Raw genomic sequence first — 17,921 nt, 5'->3', positions numbered from 1 at the left:
GTAGGTATCTCGCTGACTTAGGAATTAAATAATTAATAGATCAATGTAAAAAGTATTTCTGATGTCTGATGTCATAAGAATTCTCTTATTTTACATGAAATCAAATCGAACAGGTATCATTTATTTTCAGGCAACAAAGGCCCTTAGATAACTTCATATTATCTTATTAAAATCAATTTTTAAGCCTAACTCTACACTAAGGGTTTTAAGAAGGTACCTACCCTACTATAAAAACAATAGAATTGAACTATTTATTTAAACAGATAAGTACAAAAAGAACACAAATCTTAGTATTTCTTCTTCTTCTTGCACATTATAAATGAAAGAGACAACATATTGGAGCCAGATCGCACTGTATACCATCCTTATACCTACCGAATAAACCTTTACAGAGGTTAATTTCGTCTCAATATTCATAATAAGCCGCTCAACTATAAATCATCTAATAATAACTGTGTTTATGCTAAGCTCGAATCGATTCCAGGTCTAAATATGCACGTCCGCTCTCCCCGCCGGCAGACATAATAATGGGGATTGATACACGCTAGTTATCCGCCATATTTTCTCCGGCGATTGCCGCGCTCTGATTGGTCCATCGGACAACATGGTTGCCACGTGTTTGTAAAAAATATTTGTTCCTTGTTCGAACTTGGTGTGCAGTATTCAGTGTCAAGTGGTCACATTATATTATACCTATAATGGAAGACTGGATTCTGTGCATCATGTGCATGAAGCTCTCTTGCTTTAACTTGTTGTAATCTAATTAATTAATATTTTTTTAGATTAAAAAAAAAATTACTTTATAGGTACGTAGGTGAATAAATTCCATTCATAATGTGTCCATGCAATTTAGCAGCTCGTTGTACCGATTAAACTTACAATACCTACATAGCACTCTTTATATATTATTTGCAGTGGCATATTTATATATTAAGACATCAAAACATAGACATTTCTTTTTTTTTATTCAATCAACAAAAATCTGGTTTCCAAACGCATATTTTTAAAGACAGCCGAGCATTCACTTTAAGTTTTTCCATAGCGTTCGTGCGCCGTATTTTCATCCAGCGACTCGCCGCGATTTACGAGCAATTTGGACTCTCAGCGATTCAGCACTTCCACCCGCAAACATATCTGCCAATTGTGCCTCGAATAAAAGGATATTCTGGTACAAGTTTTGGTGCATTGGCAATGTAATGCAGCTAACGGCTTCAGAAGACAGATATTTTGTAACTGCTGCCAAGATCTTTCAGTACGGTGTCTGGAGACATACAGTACTATATCTATTTACTAATATTTTGAGGGCAGATAATTTATCTTTGTAAATGTAGGTAGGTCCGTTTAAGATAATGTTGCTCCAGCTTGAATAGAGGAAAGTGAGTGAGTGTCAATATACGCGGCATTAGACTTTGTCATTGCAAATGCCAGCACGCAAAGTAAGCTTGGTCCGTCTCTACCTACATGTTTAAAAATATTAGATGGTTCGGTTCCTTTGTTTTTGAGTTTTTAAATTTAAACAATCACTAATATATATATATATAGGTATATGTAACATTTATGTTATCTGTCAAAAATTATATTTTTAGGGTTCTTCTTCTTCTTTACGCGCCATCTCCGTCCAGGAGGTCGGCGACCATATGTCTCTTTATGTTCAGTCATGCGAATTAGTCTATCTATGCTCTTCACTTTTAACCAGTCTCTTATATTTCCAGTCCATGATGTGCGCCTTTTACTGCTACCACGCTTCCCTTCAATTTTTCCTTCAATTATTAATTTCAGTAAATTGTATTTATTGTTTCTATATATATATGTCCAAAATATGCTGTTTTCCTTTTCTTAATTGTTGATACTACTTATTTTTAGGGTTCCGTACCCTAAGGGTAAAAAGTTGTATTAAAAACGGGACCCTAGTACTAAGACTCCTCTGTCCGTCTGTCTGTCTGTTTCTCTGTCTGTCACCAGAATGTATCTCATCAACCGTGATGACATGAGACAGTTGAAATTTTCATAGATGATATATTTCTTAGGATAGGAACGAATGGCGAAACCTAGTATCGGAGGCCAAGATCTACTTCGGGTCGCAGAGCCAGCGAAGTAAGTATGTACCTATAAGTATATATTTCTGTTGCCGCTATAATAATACTAAAAACAGAATAAAATAAATATTTAAGTGCATGGGGCTCCCATATCACAAACGTGATTTTTTTGCCGTTTTTTGCATAATGGTACGGAACCCTAGGTGCGCGAGTCCGACTCGCACTTGGGCGGTTTTTTGTTTTTTATTAATTATTTCTGCTTTAATATACATAAATATAATTACTTAAAGTTGGTAAAGATAAACAAACGAATTCTAGTCTAATATCTACCCGGCAAAAGCATTTCGCAGAGTTTCAGTTTTGCGGTAACAGATTAACTCGTCACAGCAAGCTTTACTGAGACAGCAGCATTTCCCTCCCAATCTGAACACGCCCTTTTTACTGTACCTTAGTCTATCAAATGCCAACCTTATGTTTAACAAAATAAAGTTTGCTTTTGCGCGGAAAAGGTAATCTTATTGGTCGGGTTTACGTTGAAATAAGTTGGGAGTAAGTTATTTAGTTCGGCTTAGATGACGTTTCCGGAGCTGTGGCTTTGGTATGCCTTTGGTTGCGATCTCAATATTACTTATGTGTGATTATTATTTTACCTGACCAATTAGGTATATTGTGTTTACCTGATAAAGAAATGCAGTTTAAATTTTCAGTTGTTTCAGGGTTAGGTTAGGGAATTTTCATTAATGAGTTACGATAAACCAAAAAAAGAACCAGTATATCAAAAAAAAAAAGCATATAACTTGTTAAAAATCCGTTTAACGTTTTCTGTATCTTTTTGTTCTTCAACTATTTTGATTCTACCTATTTTTTCTATATATCTACAGGTACCTACACTAGAATCTAGACGCAACCTAAACTAGCCCCTACTACGGAAACAAATTTCGTGAATTAACCAAAACTAACCTAAAACTATTTTACCGTTTTGGATGTAAACAAACAGCACATACGTGATATTGAGCTCTCAACCCATATGGGCCGGTCCGTAATAAGCGTTAGGTAGAACTGCCTACCTAAATAGGTAGCTGTGGTTTAGGCCGGTTTGAAGATCCCTGCGCTGCGAGGTAATTTAATATATGGCCCGGCCTAAAATTGAGGAAACTCCGGGAAAATGAGAACTACTTAACACGGGCGAGTTTTGTTTTTTGTCTATCAGTCATAGAACTGAGAGATAGGTACCTGCGTGCCTAGGTAGGTATTATGTACTTTAAATGTCCATCGTATCCGAATATTCCGGATGGAGAACGAGAACGGCGTTACCTTGCAATTAGAACAGAATAGAATAGAATAGAATAGAATATAATAGAATAGAAATAATTTATTCCTTAGCACACACAAATAGAATTCATGCTAGTACTTTTATATCTTATATGTTTACAAGATAATCATATATTTTGACACTATTTATGAAAAAAAAAGAGAAGATGTGAACTGTAAATATAGGTAGATACTTTAGTTTGTTGTACTTACCTACTGATATAGGTTACATACCGTATCTCTAACTTAGCTTTTAAATGAAGATACCTATAAGTGATAAAATAAAATAAAATAGAAGTCGGTCTTTTTAGAGCAGGAGTGAAGGAATTTAAGCAGGAGTACCTACCTATGGTGATATTTGGCGTAGATATTTGCTTTTAAAAGAAAGTTGGATCACTGAAAAAAAGTTTGAACAAAACTTCTTAGGTTTATTTAAAAATTCCTTAAACCAAATTAACATGACAGAGCATGTCCGTGAAAGCGGAATAATTTCTCAAAATATAAAGTATAAAGAAAAAATATGGTAATGAGTTATTTCGGCGTCCCAATTTCACAAACAACCCATTCATATTCATGCGCTACCCTTTGTCTGTTGTTACGTAACGCCATCCATAGCCACGTCTTTGTTTTTTTTTCGGCACCCGCTGCCGCTTTGTTTAACGCCGGAGGGACAATTTCCTCTTTCTCTTTAAAGTTATATCGTTATGAAATTATAGGTATCTGCGAATTTTCTTCGGTCAGTGGAATTGTGGTGGCATATTTTAAATCAGCCATTACAATATGTTTGAGACTAAACTCATACTCATGTTTTAGGACTTATCGTAATAAATGAATAACCTAGTGTTGGAATTACATTAGCTTATTAGGTATATACATTGCTTGCTAGCGGTCCAATGTAATATTAAAACAAACATATTAAGCTAAATACAAGTACCTATTATAAGGTATTTCATTCAAACTGCACTACATGTAGCCAGCATGGATTAAGCCAGGAATCAAAAATCTCATACATAATTATTTTATATTCTCCGAAAGCGAATCGAGTACGAGTAAGTAGGTGTAGATGACTTTATCAAGAAAAAGGCTCATTTCATATTTTATGAGGGAATAGATAAAGGCCCCGCTGAGTTGAGGCTTCGAACGGCTGATTTACATGCAAATGTTAATAACTTGATCTGGGGCTCTCGTCCTTGCGAACTCGTTTGAAGACTTGAGAGGATAGTACTGTAGACGACCGCTTGTATATACAAACGTAGTCCCATTTTCCTTTCTGCGTAGGTATTTGCGTTATGGAAAACTATTTTTACACAATTTGATGTATATTAGTCATTAATCACAACTATGCCCCTTCGTTTTTTTTTCGTTTTTTTTAATTAGGTATTACAATAGTGAGGATCTTCCAAATATTTGTAGGATAGATGTTTGTTGCTCCGTCTCTTATAATTATCAAAAATGTTAGTAAAGTCAAACGAAAGGGCAGAGCTACGGTTAAGATTCATCAAATTGTGTAAATATGGGGCCTACCTACGTTTGTATGGAGAAGCGATAAATATAGTTTATTGATTTAAACTTTCACGATTTTTACTCATTATTATTTACAACGACGGGACTTAATCGCGTAAAATAAGTTTTAAATTTATAGTAGAAAAATCCGTGAAGCCGTTGAAATCAAGAAACATAGAAATTTCAATCGAGACGAAGGTTTTAAGATCTCATCCACATGGAACCCAGTCATTAGTAAGTGTAAGCGAAACCAAATATCGAAAGTTGAAAAATCGAATATTGTGAGTGTTGTGTGTCGACCCGGTAACATCCCTAGTGCGCAAAACGTTCAAGTTAATAAACAAGACCAAGTGCGGGTAGTTCGAAAAACTCGCGCGCCTAGAAGATGTTGATGTCAACTTTAGCCAGTCTTCTCCGAGACCACGGGGACAACGCCGTCCTCGAAACGTCGGAGGTAAATTTAAAACGTATTTTACGCGATTAAGTCCCGTCGTTGTAAATAATAAAGATAGTTTATTATTCAAGTAGGCATATTACTATGCGCTTTTGAACTTTAAATAAAGTTACGCCGGCACTAACCCTACACCTCTGCCCCGAGAAGATTCGTCCACTTTTCCCTTAAGGCTTGTACAAAACGTTACATGCCACCAAGTTTTAAGGTGCCACTGCCAAGTTCAGTTTATCACGCGGCCTTACAGAAGTACTAAGTACTTCACATAGTACAGTGGTATCACTATATATAGTCAGGCCCTTATTGAGGCCCCCCCATTAACTTGGACAATTATTCCAAGCCGGCCCATGAAGACCAAGATAACAATAAAATTACTGCCTCAAGATATGCACGTCATTAGCGGTCTAGATCGAGACGAACCCTGTTTTATTTACACTAATGTAAAAATAAAGTATACGAGATATCTTAGGTATTTAAACGTTGATATTAACAGCATAGAGAAATAAGTAAGTACCTAAGCAGAGAGTGTTCACTCCATACATAGATAAAAAAGTCATTTATAATAAGTTTAAAGCGAGCTTTGTGAAAATTTAAGTGTAAAAAAATGTATGCTTAATAAGTGCATAAATATGACGTTATAAGCAAGTTTTAAACTATTTAATAAATTAATATAGTACGTTTTACCATACCTCTCATATAAATTACCTACCATTTTTATATAGTTATTTCTCTATGATAACAGTGAATTTCTTTATTTTGAAAGAACGGAGTGCTTGTACATGTCATGCAATTTGCTTATCGCGACGTTGCAATTTGTTTTAACTTTATTTTCCCTTTAGCTTAGCAGTTACCGAGTATACTTGTAATGAATTTTTTTATTCATTTTGAGAAGTGCGTGCTTCCAGGCATGTTTTAAACATATTTTGCAGAGCCAGAATTTACATTTCGTTGCATTATAATTATAAAAACGGATAGACCGTCGAGGGCCGCTCCCTGGCGAGGGTTAGAGCACATTTAGATTCATATTACTTTAAATTTATGCGAAATATCATATAATTTCGTGAAAATAAACCCGGGAGTATCTTTTGAGTTCATAAATAAATGTCTGTTGTCTGTTTAGTTCGTTTTATTTCGGATCTGAAAATATTAACAATATTTTCTGTTTAACATATATTAGGTATTAAATTCTTAGGTAGATACAACACACAAATAAATAGTAAATACCGCAGACAACGCTCTAATTGAATAGTTCTTTTGTGGGTCTCTATTGATTAACTACTTATGAGCTTTCACTAGTAGACTCGAAATATATAAATAGATTTTCATTAAAAAGATAGGTATATTAGGGTCGCAACACGTGTGTATAAACACGCTGAATAAAGTTTTGCGAGCCGATATTTTACCGAACATGTCGTCAGGGCTCACAAACTTCATGAATCCCAATGTCCCGGAAAATATAACAAGCCGATTTATATTCCGGCCCGGTCCGGACCCGCTTTTTCTATCATAGAAATCTGGAGCTGCCCACCGTAAAATAAAGAAGGCCTTATTGGAGATATGTGTAGCATGTGGAATTAGTTCGGTTGATTGCCTTCGGAGATTAGGTTTTGTTAGCATATACCTACTGACCAGCATAGCAAAGCTTTTTATATGCCTAAAATCACTAAGTACTTAAAATTGGTAAAAATAAGAAAACTAATCAGATTCACGAATCGCCTAAGCGTCAACTATAGGTACCTACTATAAAGTATCATCGTATACTTTTTACACGTTGCTTTTCATGCTAATTGTAATTGATCATAAAAGTGAGACTAATTCAGTTGTTTGAGCGCGTGTAGGAAATAATTATGGTTTAGGTAATTATAATGGGGTAGCCTATCAATGGCACGAGGCGCGGCGCATGTTCATATTGTGTCTAAACTTAAATTTTCAATCACGCAGAACAGTTGCATCCTGTGCACTGGGCCCGAATGCCAAGAGGGTGGTAACGAAATAATGCCCATTAGGCCGCGGGGACGCGAGACAAAGGTTTTCGTTAAGGGACGCGTTATTTTTATACGCCACGGCCTCTGAATAACAACTCAGACGGGTTTTCTTCGTATAATATCTTCATGCGAGCCGGAATTACGCGCTAACATTCTGATCATGCGCTTTCGGCTTCCTCCCTTTTCGAACGTCAACAACTATTCGGTTCTGATTTACGTTAAGTACGTTCTACCGTGATTAATATCCATTTAAATTTACGTCTTATTATTACGTTAGGTATACGTAGGTACGTCATACGTATTACATTATTCTATTGAAATAAATTTAAAAAAAGTCAAGAAAAGAATTGTAATTTTCCATCTTTTTTATATTTCTTTACGTCTCTGTATTCACTTCAAACTTAATTAGACTTTATAGAGCGTTCCTTCCCAATTTCGTTTTACTTTCGCGTCTGAGGCAGTCTGAGACTTATTCATTGGAGTGCGGGCGTCGGCGGGGAGGCGGGAGGGGTGCGGGGGACTTGGCTTGGCCCAAAATAGCAAATAAATGAGACGAAAATGTAAATGTTGCGCTTCGGAGATGAAAAGCGAGCCGCTCGCTGCTCTTGTTAAGCTCATCGCAAATGTACCAGAATTAGAGGCGCGGCTAAAATAATTTTCAGAGCAGATGCGAGGAGGTACTGGATACATAAACACACGGAAATAACCACAGCCATGTCTATGGGGTACAACTACCTACTCTTTTTCTTTTTCGTGCCAAGCCCTTATGGCGAGCTTATTATAAGCATATAAATATTCATATCATATAAGTATAATTATAGTATTTACATAAATATGTAATTATCAATAGAACCAAACATAAATTAAGTATTATAAAATAAGTTGGGTAATAGGTAGGTAAGTATAAACAAAAGTAAAATAATAATGATCGTGAAGAGGCGTAACCCGTCTTCCCGGTATCGATCACTTACGGAGATGCGTTTTAAATTTCAATCACGTAGCTGTAGGAAACAATATCCGAATTTATATCTACGCGATGTACATCTACTGACGAGTGACGAAAGATTATCTAATGTATGACGTCAGTATAGTTTATTGGTTGAACATCAAAATGGCGAAGTCGTACGAGATTTCTTTTTGCTCATTAACGTTGTTTAAAGTGTAATTGATAGCTTGCAGTAAACTAAGGCCAATCGCCGATCAGTTTAATAATAATAATAAAAAACTGACGTGAAAGTGTGCAGCTAGTGAAGAATCTAAGTAATGTTGAATCGCGTTTAACCATTATTTAGTCAACACCCGGCTATCCATCGTGGCTATTTGTAAAGTCCAGCTATCACTTTACTAAAAGCATCGACCGAACAACGTCATGCTCTACGAGCACAATTTTGATACCGTAAGACGAGGTGGCTTTGAAATGCCGGGGCGACTTTGAAATTTCAGCTTTTAAGTCATAATATAGTTTTATGCGGGATTTTTTACTGCAGGTGAATATCAATATTCTAACTAGTTCCATGAACAGTTTCAGTTTATAATGGTCATTTTGTGGCCATTTTTAAACTATCAAAGTAACCCCAAAATTTCCTAAAGCCACACCCCATTTTACCTTAATGGCAAAATATCATAAATTTGATGGCAACCATTTCTTAAAAGAAGATAGAGAAGTAATTAACACCTATTACGTATGAAAGACACGTTAGAAAATGCTAGTAGATAATCAATACATTATTAAGATAACTGTTGAGTATTAATATAGAAAAAAATAGTTTTTTTTTTATGTTTTGTTTCTTCGTTTTGGTTACTTTATTTGTGCTAAAATTATGCAAAACTACCTAATCCTTGCAGAAAAATATTTAATTCAATAAACCCCGTACAAAATAAACACCCTTATGTTGTATGTAACTCAATCAGTGCTTTTACTTAAGCATTTCGGCCCATTTCAGTTATTGCAATATCAAATAAAGCCACGACCACACGGGGGCGCCTCCCCACCGCATGACTCAGAGTAATCCGACTCGACATATGTCCGGGGTTATGTCACATGTGGACTTATATTAAACACACTTATTTGGAAAAACAACGCACGTATTCGCCAACTTACCTTTCATATGTCGAAGACCTTATTGTGTTGACAAAAAAACTACTTTTGCTAGAATAACTACGTGTTTTTTTATCTATAAGTAACAAGGATATCGTATCATAGATAGAGATATTGTGAGTGTATATAACATATTATATAAAGGTATCTTTAATTATGTTTAGCAACAGTGGAATTATCATATGGTTTCTTAGATACATACGAATGATTTTTTGGATGTCAAGGAATTATAATCAAGGATCGTAAACTGCGAGCGAAATCCATTGAAGTACTAGGGTTGTAACTGGTTGTCATACGTCATTTCAATGGATTTCGCTCGCAGTTAACGATGCTTGATTATAATAGAATAACGAAGTTATGACATTAGAATTTAATGTTGTGAATTAAAATGAGTTTTATTAATATCTACGTGCTTTTGTTTTTTTTTAAATAATGTGTTGTAATCTATATATAATTTACTACTATGTACAATAATTTGAATACTACTACTATCGATATTTTCTACGACTTTTACTTATGTTATCATTATTTTACACCATCGGAAGACAAGACGGCTCTTACTTATTCTCTATTTTTACCTCTTTCTCATTTTTACCTCTGAGATACTTTGGATTACATTCTAATGTGCGAGATAAAGGCATATGCTGTTAATCCGGAAATGTTGAAGTTGACAAAAAAAATGTAACTCTTTCGTCTGTATCGAATTTCTGTCATGGCGGCGTTTCGGCCCGCTCTGATAAGATCTCAACCCGTCGCATTACGTGGCCAATGTGGCCTTACATACAAGTATACGTTGGTCGGTATGTATGACGCGTCATATCTGGGAGTGCATCGCTGCATCCGTCGAGTAACGACTGCTGCAAGATCCCTGATATTGCAGTTCTTAGAACTCGAGCGCGGCGCGGGATTGCATTTTGCATTACTGTGTGTTATTACTTAAATATTCTGTTTGTAAAACATGAAGCACGAAAATATGTTATTTACTTTAAAAACAGCTAAATATCTCGAAAAAACATATTTTATTCCCATCTGTAAAAAATTGATTAGTCGATCCCTAGATATCGACAATAACTGCATCTGCAGTCAATCAATTCATTTTACTCAATTCAGAAAATTGTCATAAAACCTTGGTGACGTAAAGTTTTATGACTCATTTTCTGTTTAAAACTGCTTAATAGAATTGTAAAAAGGAAATAAATATTTTATATGCGTAAAATAGATCTGACAGCTGTTAGAACCCAAATCGCAGCATCTGAAATATTGTTTGTTCATGAAAATGAATTAATTTGTCGAAGTGGAAAAACGGGGACGCCCTCAACTCCTATATTCATCCGAGCCCCGTAAATATTTTATTGCCGAACAAAAAATACGCCGGGAATTACCAGGAAATATCGGGTACATTTTTCAATCTTATTCCTTAAGTGGTACAAGCGATGAAAATAAATTTAGCGCTTGTGGGCATTTATAGCCGAGATTTCTAGAGCTCTCTCCGAGTGTTTCCCTGTCGTAATGGGTCAGACGATTGATAGAGGAGTCGGTTCTTTAATGTGTCTACTTGCTAATGCGAATAGTTTTATGTATTTTTAGACACATTTTTAGCAAAAGGAATAGTGTACTGTTTGATTGTAGGTAGGTACTTTAGGTACTTATATGCCTATGGGCTGCACGGGCTGCACTTTATAAGCGTTTGAGAAAGACTGAAGTCCGCTTAGCTTTCTACTCCCAAGATTTAGGGAAACTATCTAATATTCTCGCCCAGAGAAGAAGATACTAATGTGCCGACTGAAATTTTTCAAATTTGCAAAATTGATTTAATGAAAAAAAAAATGGTACCTACTGTCTTACAAATTTACCTTCCATCCACGGAACCCCTACAAAACTTTATACACATGCATTTGGCTACATTTTAAAACACACATTCGTCTGTTCAAAAAGAATCCTTAAAGTAAAACTGATTCTAAAAATGTTTTAGGAACATTTTCGTGCGTGGGAAGGCGGCAATTGGGATGCCTCGGATTGTTTTATAGGTAGTAACACAAATATGTAGTAGGTATGAGGTGTTGACGCAACTTATCACTACACATCTGAAAAAGATAAACATACCTACTTATACGTAATACGTTATGAACATTTAAATAAAAAAGCCTATCTAAAATATTTAATTTGTGTGAAACAGTTTCATTGGCTGAATGAGTAATGACGTTGACTATTGTCAGCTTTAGAACGAAAAAGTATAAACTTATAAAGTAAGAGGCAATCCCGCTGATTTACATTAACAAATTCAGATTCAAATATTTTAAAATTACTGCAGTTTTCTAAAATATGTTTTTTCATAAAAATATTGCAATTTAATATTTTTCGCTATGGATAAGTCCGATTGAAAGTAAGTTCTAAGGAAAAAATCATGGCCATACGTCAATTACTTTTAATTAAGTACTGATTATGCAAAGCCTTGTCTTTTTGGTTTCCTCGTATTCGATATGAAAAATAGTTTGTTTAAGTTGGGTGAAAGGCATGCATCATTTCATCCCTTTGTTAACAATCTTCTGTTGTTATACACAAACGAGTAGCTCCAGTTTAGCCTATTGTGACGGAAGGGTAACTAACTACGGAACCCTACACTGAGCATGGCCCGACATGCTCTTGGCCGATTTTTTTGTTATTTTACGGTATCCTATGGTTCCAATTGATTGACTGTTTTTACTTACCTACTGTATTTTAAGCTAATTTTGCGGTTTAACTCACGTGTTTTTAGTCACTCGCACGACATGTTACGGAGAGCCTATTAGGTCTCTATTTTCAAGCACTAAAAGTGCCTTAAAATTAAAATTAGCTTAAAGTTAGTATGTTTCACGATAGTTTAAATTCGATTACCTACTGTATGTTTAATTTATTGCTATGTAATAAAATGAGTACCTACCTAAATGAAACACAACAACGAAAACCTTGTATCGCATTTTCAAAAACCATAAAACTTTAAGCAATAGGGGCAATAGTTGAATATTTGACACCACCATACAATGTAAGACAAGGAAAGGCTCAGAAAGTCAGAACCATTAATATAGTTATTTATTTCGATCTGTCGTTTTCTTTACAATGTATGGGTTTTAAAATAAAGTTACATTAACAGAGTGCGGTACAAATTGACTTCTCTTTTTTGGAATAATGTAATGGTATGGAACTGCATGGTAGGTACTTTACGTTTTTGTTACAATACGTTACCTATTTTAAGAGGTACTTGATTGGACTTTAAAAGCACATATAGACTACCTACGAGAACACTTAAGGTTCACGTGTAGGAGGCGTCAATGAATACGTTCCACTCTTTATTGTAATGTACCTTCTGTGTGTACCCACATTACTTAAATAGTTGAATTAAACAATCAAAAAATTACATGGAAATTGTTTTTGAAAACAAATACATATATATTATTGTAATTTGTACCACCATATAAATCTTATTATACGTAGGTACAATGTAAATATTAACTTCCTGAATTATATAGGTATATATACTCGTAGGTCCAGTCAGCATCAAAAGTAACGGATCAGACTACGCGTCAAAAGTATCTAGGTACCATTTTCTAATACTTAGCTTGACTTGAGAAAAAGATGTCCCTGTATGTAGAACAATTTCACTGTAACAGATATTTTAAAACGCAGAATGTAGAGACATAACTCTAATTTGAAAATAAATCCAGAATGGCAGATATTTTTGGTGTCTGAATAAAGCTAAATTATTTATTAAGTATTTTAAATTCTTCATTCTTTTCGTCAAAACACTATGAACCTAATTAGTACGTACGCCACAATCGCTACAGGAATATCTCCTGAACGCTCCGGCACGGATGATTGACCTTTGTAGACTATTGTGCACTTGTGGGCTAATATTTCCTTAGTTGTAACAATCTGCCCAAGCAACAATAGACTTTCTTCCATTAAATCTAAGTTGATTTCAGATTGAAATGCTTGATACATGTTATATTTTGTTTCAGGCACGTAGCCGGTAAGGTTCGGGCGCGGCTTAACGCGGTCGACCTTACAAACAGGTGAGGCGGCGACGCCACGCAGATCATGCTACTAAGGTTGGAATTACGACTTTATTATTATTAACATTAAGTGTTTTATTGTTTGCTTGGAATTTTGCTAACTATCCTAAATGTCTCGAGTGGAAAGAGCTTGATTTCTTTAATTTATTGAAGATAAGATATTTAGAGTTAGATAGGTAGTGCGGTCAAATTTCTAATAAGATGGCTAATATCTAAGTATGTCAAGTAAACCTTATAGTTACAAATAATGGGATATGTCACGCTGTTATGTCGTCGCCCAAATCTAATGTTTAATTTGTCTTTGGTTTTTATTTGTAATATTGTTTTCTTGTATTCTTATTTAGTTTCAGAGCGCAGTTTTACTGTAATACTGTGTCACTTATTTGAGTAATAAATAAATAAATAATAAATGTTTCATGTTATAAATGGTCAACTTAATACCTAGTCGGCATGGAAGATTAGGTTTTTTGGGTAGGGGAAGAGGGGGGACAGTGGATCACGGGGAACAGTGAATAAAACTATCTAGCGCCATCGTTTACGCACACATAGAAACGCCGACGCGTGGTTGTAAACTCGTCTCGACAGGCCCCGCACTGCGCCAGTCGCCCGCGAGCTCAGGCACAAGGAGGGTGCGTTATGGCTGCCGGTCGAACAACACAGTACGTAAAATTTATTTTACATATTTTTTGAAAATGTTTGTAGGCAAATTCACGCGTGTTATTGAATGTGTTTTTGTTTTATCCTGTTATTTTGTGATTGCAAATTGTGCTCATTGGTGTTTTGAGTGTATTAATATATATTTAATTTTTTTGGTGAATTATTCTTACTGTAACGGTTTTTGGGGTACAATGGGCCATCTCCTTGTGGGGAGCAGTGGATATTGGTCCAGTGTTCCCCTTGAGTGTCCAATGTTCCCCATGACAATTTATTATTCGGAAACTAAATTATAAACTTGTTTTTAGGTATCATCATGCCCAGAACACACGTAAAAAAGACACGTATAGGTCTCCACACTGAAGAGCAAATGCAGAATGCTATAAACCTTATCAACCAAGGCAACAAAAAGAGGAAAGTGGCCGAATTAACTGGCATACCATATTCAACCTTACATCGTTATTTAAAAAAAGCTACTGAGGTGCCTAAAGAAAGGATGAGATTCACTCCCAATTATGCTGTGAATAAAGTATTTTCAGCCGAACAGGAACTGACGTTAGTAGAATACCTTATTAAATGTAGTCAAATGTTCTACGGTTTAACCCCAAATGATGTGCGCATGCTAGCGTATGAACTAGCTTGTACAAATAATCTGAAAATACCCCAAAATTGGCACAAAGCTCAAGCTGCTGGTACCGATTGGTTCTATGGTTTCCGTAAAAGGCATACGGTGCTAAGCCTGAGAACACCAGAAGGGTGTAGCCTTAGTCGGGCAACTGCCTTTAATCGTCACAATGTCAACATCTTCTTCGACAACTTAAGAGAGGCAATGTCTAGAAATGCGAACTTTGGCAACGGGACAAGGGTGTATAACTTAGATGAAACCAATACTGTCACTGTACAAAAGTCTGCAAGGGTGCTAGCCCCGAAAGGTCAAAAGCAAGTCAGCAAAGTAACGAGCGCTGAAAAAGGAACACTGGTAACAACTTGTTGCATTATCAATGCCACCGGATATGCGTTGCCACCGGTTATGATATTTCCACGAGTTCATTTTAAGGACCACATGATAACCGGTGCCCCAGCTGGAACTCTAGGCTTAGCTAGTCAGTCTGGGTGGATGAATACGGAATTGTTCATAGCTACAATGAAACATTTCATCGCCATAACTCAAAGTAGCAAAGACAATCCCAGCCTTTTGATAATGGACAACTATGAAGCCCATATAAGTCTACAAGCTTTAAATTTAGCTAAAGATAACGGCGTTACAGTGTTGACAGTGCCACCGCATTCCACTGGGAAACTACAGCCACTAGATGTTGCTCTATTCAAGCCGTTTAAAACTGCGTACAACGCAGCAGTGGACAACTGGATGATGCGGCACCCTGGCCAAACATTTTCAATATACAACGTCGCTGAATGCGTAAAGGAAGCGCACATAAAATCCATGACACCCGCCAATATATGCAGTTCCTTTGAAAATACAGGTATTTTTCCATATAATAGAGATATCTTCACCGATGTTGACTTTGCCCCAAGTGAGGTGTCTGATAGACCACTGGAAAATGACAACCCTATAACACATGTAAATGAAAATGCAGAAGCCCGGAATGATGGCCAATTCAGTTTTGAAATTGCTAGTAACAACTCTATTTCCGAGCAGCGCCGGCGCCGATCTTCAAGCTCCTCAATATCTGAGCATGCAGAAACAGTTATTACTACCGTGCAACTTGAGATGCATATCCAAGAAGAGTCATTGCCAATAACGCCCCGTAAAAATGACGAAAAACCTGCAACACCACCACCACAAACACCAATGATTTTAAATAAACCAGGAACATCCAGCCAGTTCATCAGTCCGTTTGAAATGCGAGGCTTGCCTAAAGCAGGTCCTAGAAAAACAGGAATCAACAGAAAACCACGACGCAAAGGCAAATCAATGATTGCCACGGATACACCAAATAAGGATGAAATAGAAGCTAGGCAATTGGCTAAAAATAAGACAAAGACAAAGGTAACAAAAGCCACAAAAAGAAAAGTCCTTCAGAGCGACTCGAGCGAAGAAGACGTGGAAAATATAAGTCTCCATTCTGATGAAGATTGCTCATTGGAGGAAGAAGTCAGCTCTGATAGTAATATCATTGACTCGAACAATTTTCGGCCATTAGAAAATATGCCGCAAGAAGGACAATTTATACTAGTAATTTTCCGATTGAATAAAAATAAGGATGTCTTTTACGTCGGAAAAGTTTTAAGACTGATAAATAAAGAGGCTGAAGTTAGTTTTTTACGCAAATGCGCTAAACAAATGAATACATTTCGAATGCCAAATGTACCTGACTTGGCAGTTGTAGCGATAAGTGATATAAAAATGATATTGGCTCAGCCGTCCTTTGCGGGGCAAACGAAAAGACAGCAAGGGTATTACGTATTTCGTTACGACTTTAGTCGTATTGACGTACGCTAAAGTCTAGGAATCTAAGGTACCTACCCACATTTAATAGACTACCATACCTAGACTTTAGCGATAGGTATCATTATTGTCAATACGTAAGGCTTGATTGGTAAAGTCGTTTGTAATAATTTTTAATAGTTGATTTGTAACCCTAGGTAACTGGCTACTTAGCCTAGACTGATTATGTAAACCTAGGAAACTGGCTACCTCACCTAGACTGATTATATTATATTTGTATGATTATTTGTAAACTAGTGAAACTAAAAACTGCCTATAAGGCTGCCTGATTGCTGTGATTTTATGTTGTTGGAAGAAATTAGTGCCTATATTACAGATTGTAATAAGTAATGTTAAAATTAACGTTAAGTATAATTTTTTATGACATAGAGTATTGTCTTTAAGTTTTCTTTTTTGAATTTATATTTTCCATAATAAAACATAACTTTTGTTGATTTATGACGGTATTTTATGTAAGTTAATACATATGATCCCCTGTTCCCCCTATGGTCCATAGTTCCCAATGCCCTGATCCAAGGTTCCCCAGACATGGGGAACAGTGGACCAATTCCCATTTTTTCTTAAAGGCACTCTGTGGCCTAAAATTCCACCTATGTGCCTTCTATAGCGCATTTTATTTATGCCTTAATAACCCCTTATTAATATGAGTAAAAAAAAACGGACATAAAATGTGTTTTTGCTGGGCTGTGTGCCTCAAAACAAAAACTGATCCACTGTCCCCCCTCTTCCCCTACTCGACAGCCCACAAAAAACTCAAAATGTGCAAGTATTTTTCATTTTCTCACGTCCAGATTTACGTGCAACGCGACAACAGGATATTAAGCGGTCATATACTGCACAATGTGCATTCGTGATTACCGTCGCGAACGCATTAACATCACGAAAGCTCACGAGAAAAACGACCCTAGTCTACAAAACGTTGTTGACGATTTTCATTCTGTCCGGAGATGTAATAAGGTCGTAAGTCGTACATTGAATAAAAATTATAATCCTCATTTTTGATCTAACCTTCATTTTTATAGTAAGGCCCTTGCCCGGGAAATTGTGGATGTCAGTTGCACTTTTGCAATCTCGTGTCTCATATAGCATATCTTGAAACTACGTCTTTAATTCTTACCGTAGAAAGTTCAAAATGCAATCGGAGAAGTATGTAGATCCGATTTGTCTTAAATTATAAAATTGCATATCCATCAAAACAGCATGATAAGCACGTTATCTGAGTTTGTAGGTACCTATCTAACTAGGTAAAACTGTATAGTAAAATAATCACTGACTTCACTGTTTATGGCGTGGACTATGAATACATACACGATTAATAAAACATTAGGTCACATAATAAACAACCTACTTATTCACTTCGGAGC

General features: G+C 36.0%; 1 protein-coding gene across 2 annotated transcripts in view; it reads left to right on the top strand.

Annotated features, from left to right (window-relative positions):
* Nucleotides 1-17,921, top strand: part of LOC134750398 (homeobox protein abdominal-B) — a 130,760-nt gene that overhangs the window by 92,516 nt on the left and 20,323 nt on the right. For both annotated transcript variants that reach the window (XM_063685579.1, XM_063685571.1), the window contains one exon: nt 13,380-13,469. In XM_063685579.1, coding sequence (XP_063541649.1) covers nt 13,459-13,469 — 11 coding nt within the window. In that variant the 5' untranslated portion in view covers nt 13,380-13,458. The remainder of the gene's footprint in view (nt 1-13,379; nt 13,470-17,921) is intronic.

Source organism: Cydia strobilella, chromosome 2 (assembly GCF_947568885.1).
Source record: "Cydia strobilella chromosome 2, ilCydStro3.1, whole genome shotgun sequence".
NCBI classification, from domain to species: Eukaryota; Metazoa; Arthropoda; class Insecta; order Lepidoptera; family Tortricidae; genus Cydia; species Cydia strobilella.
This window is presented reverse-complemented; position numbering and strand designations above follow the sequence as displayed.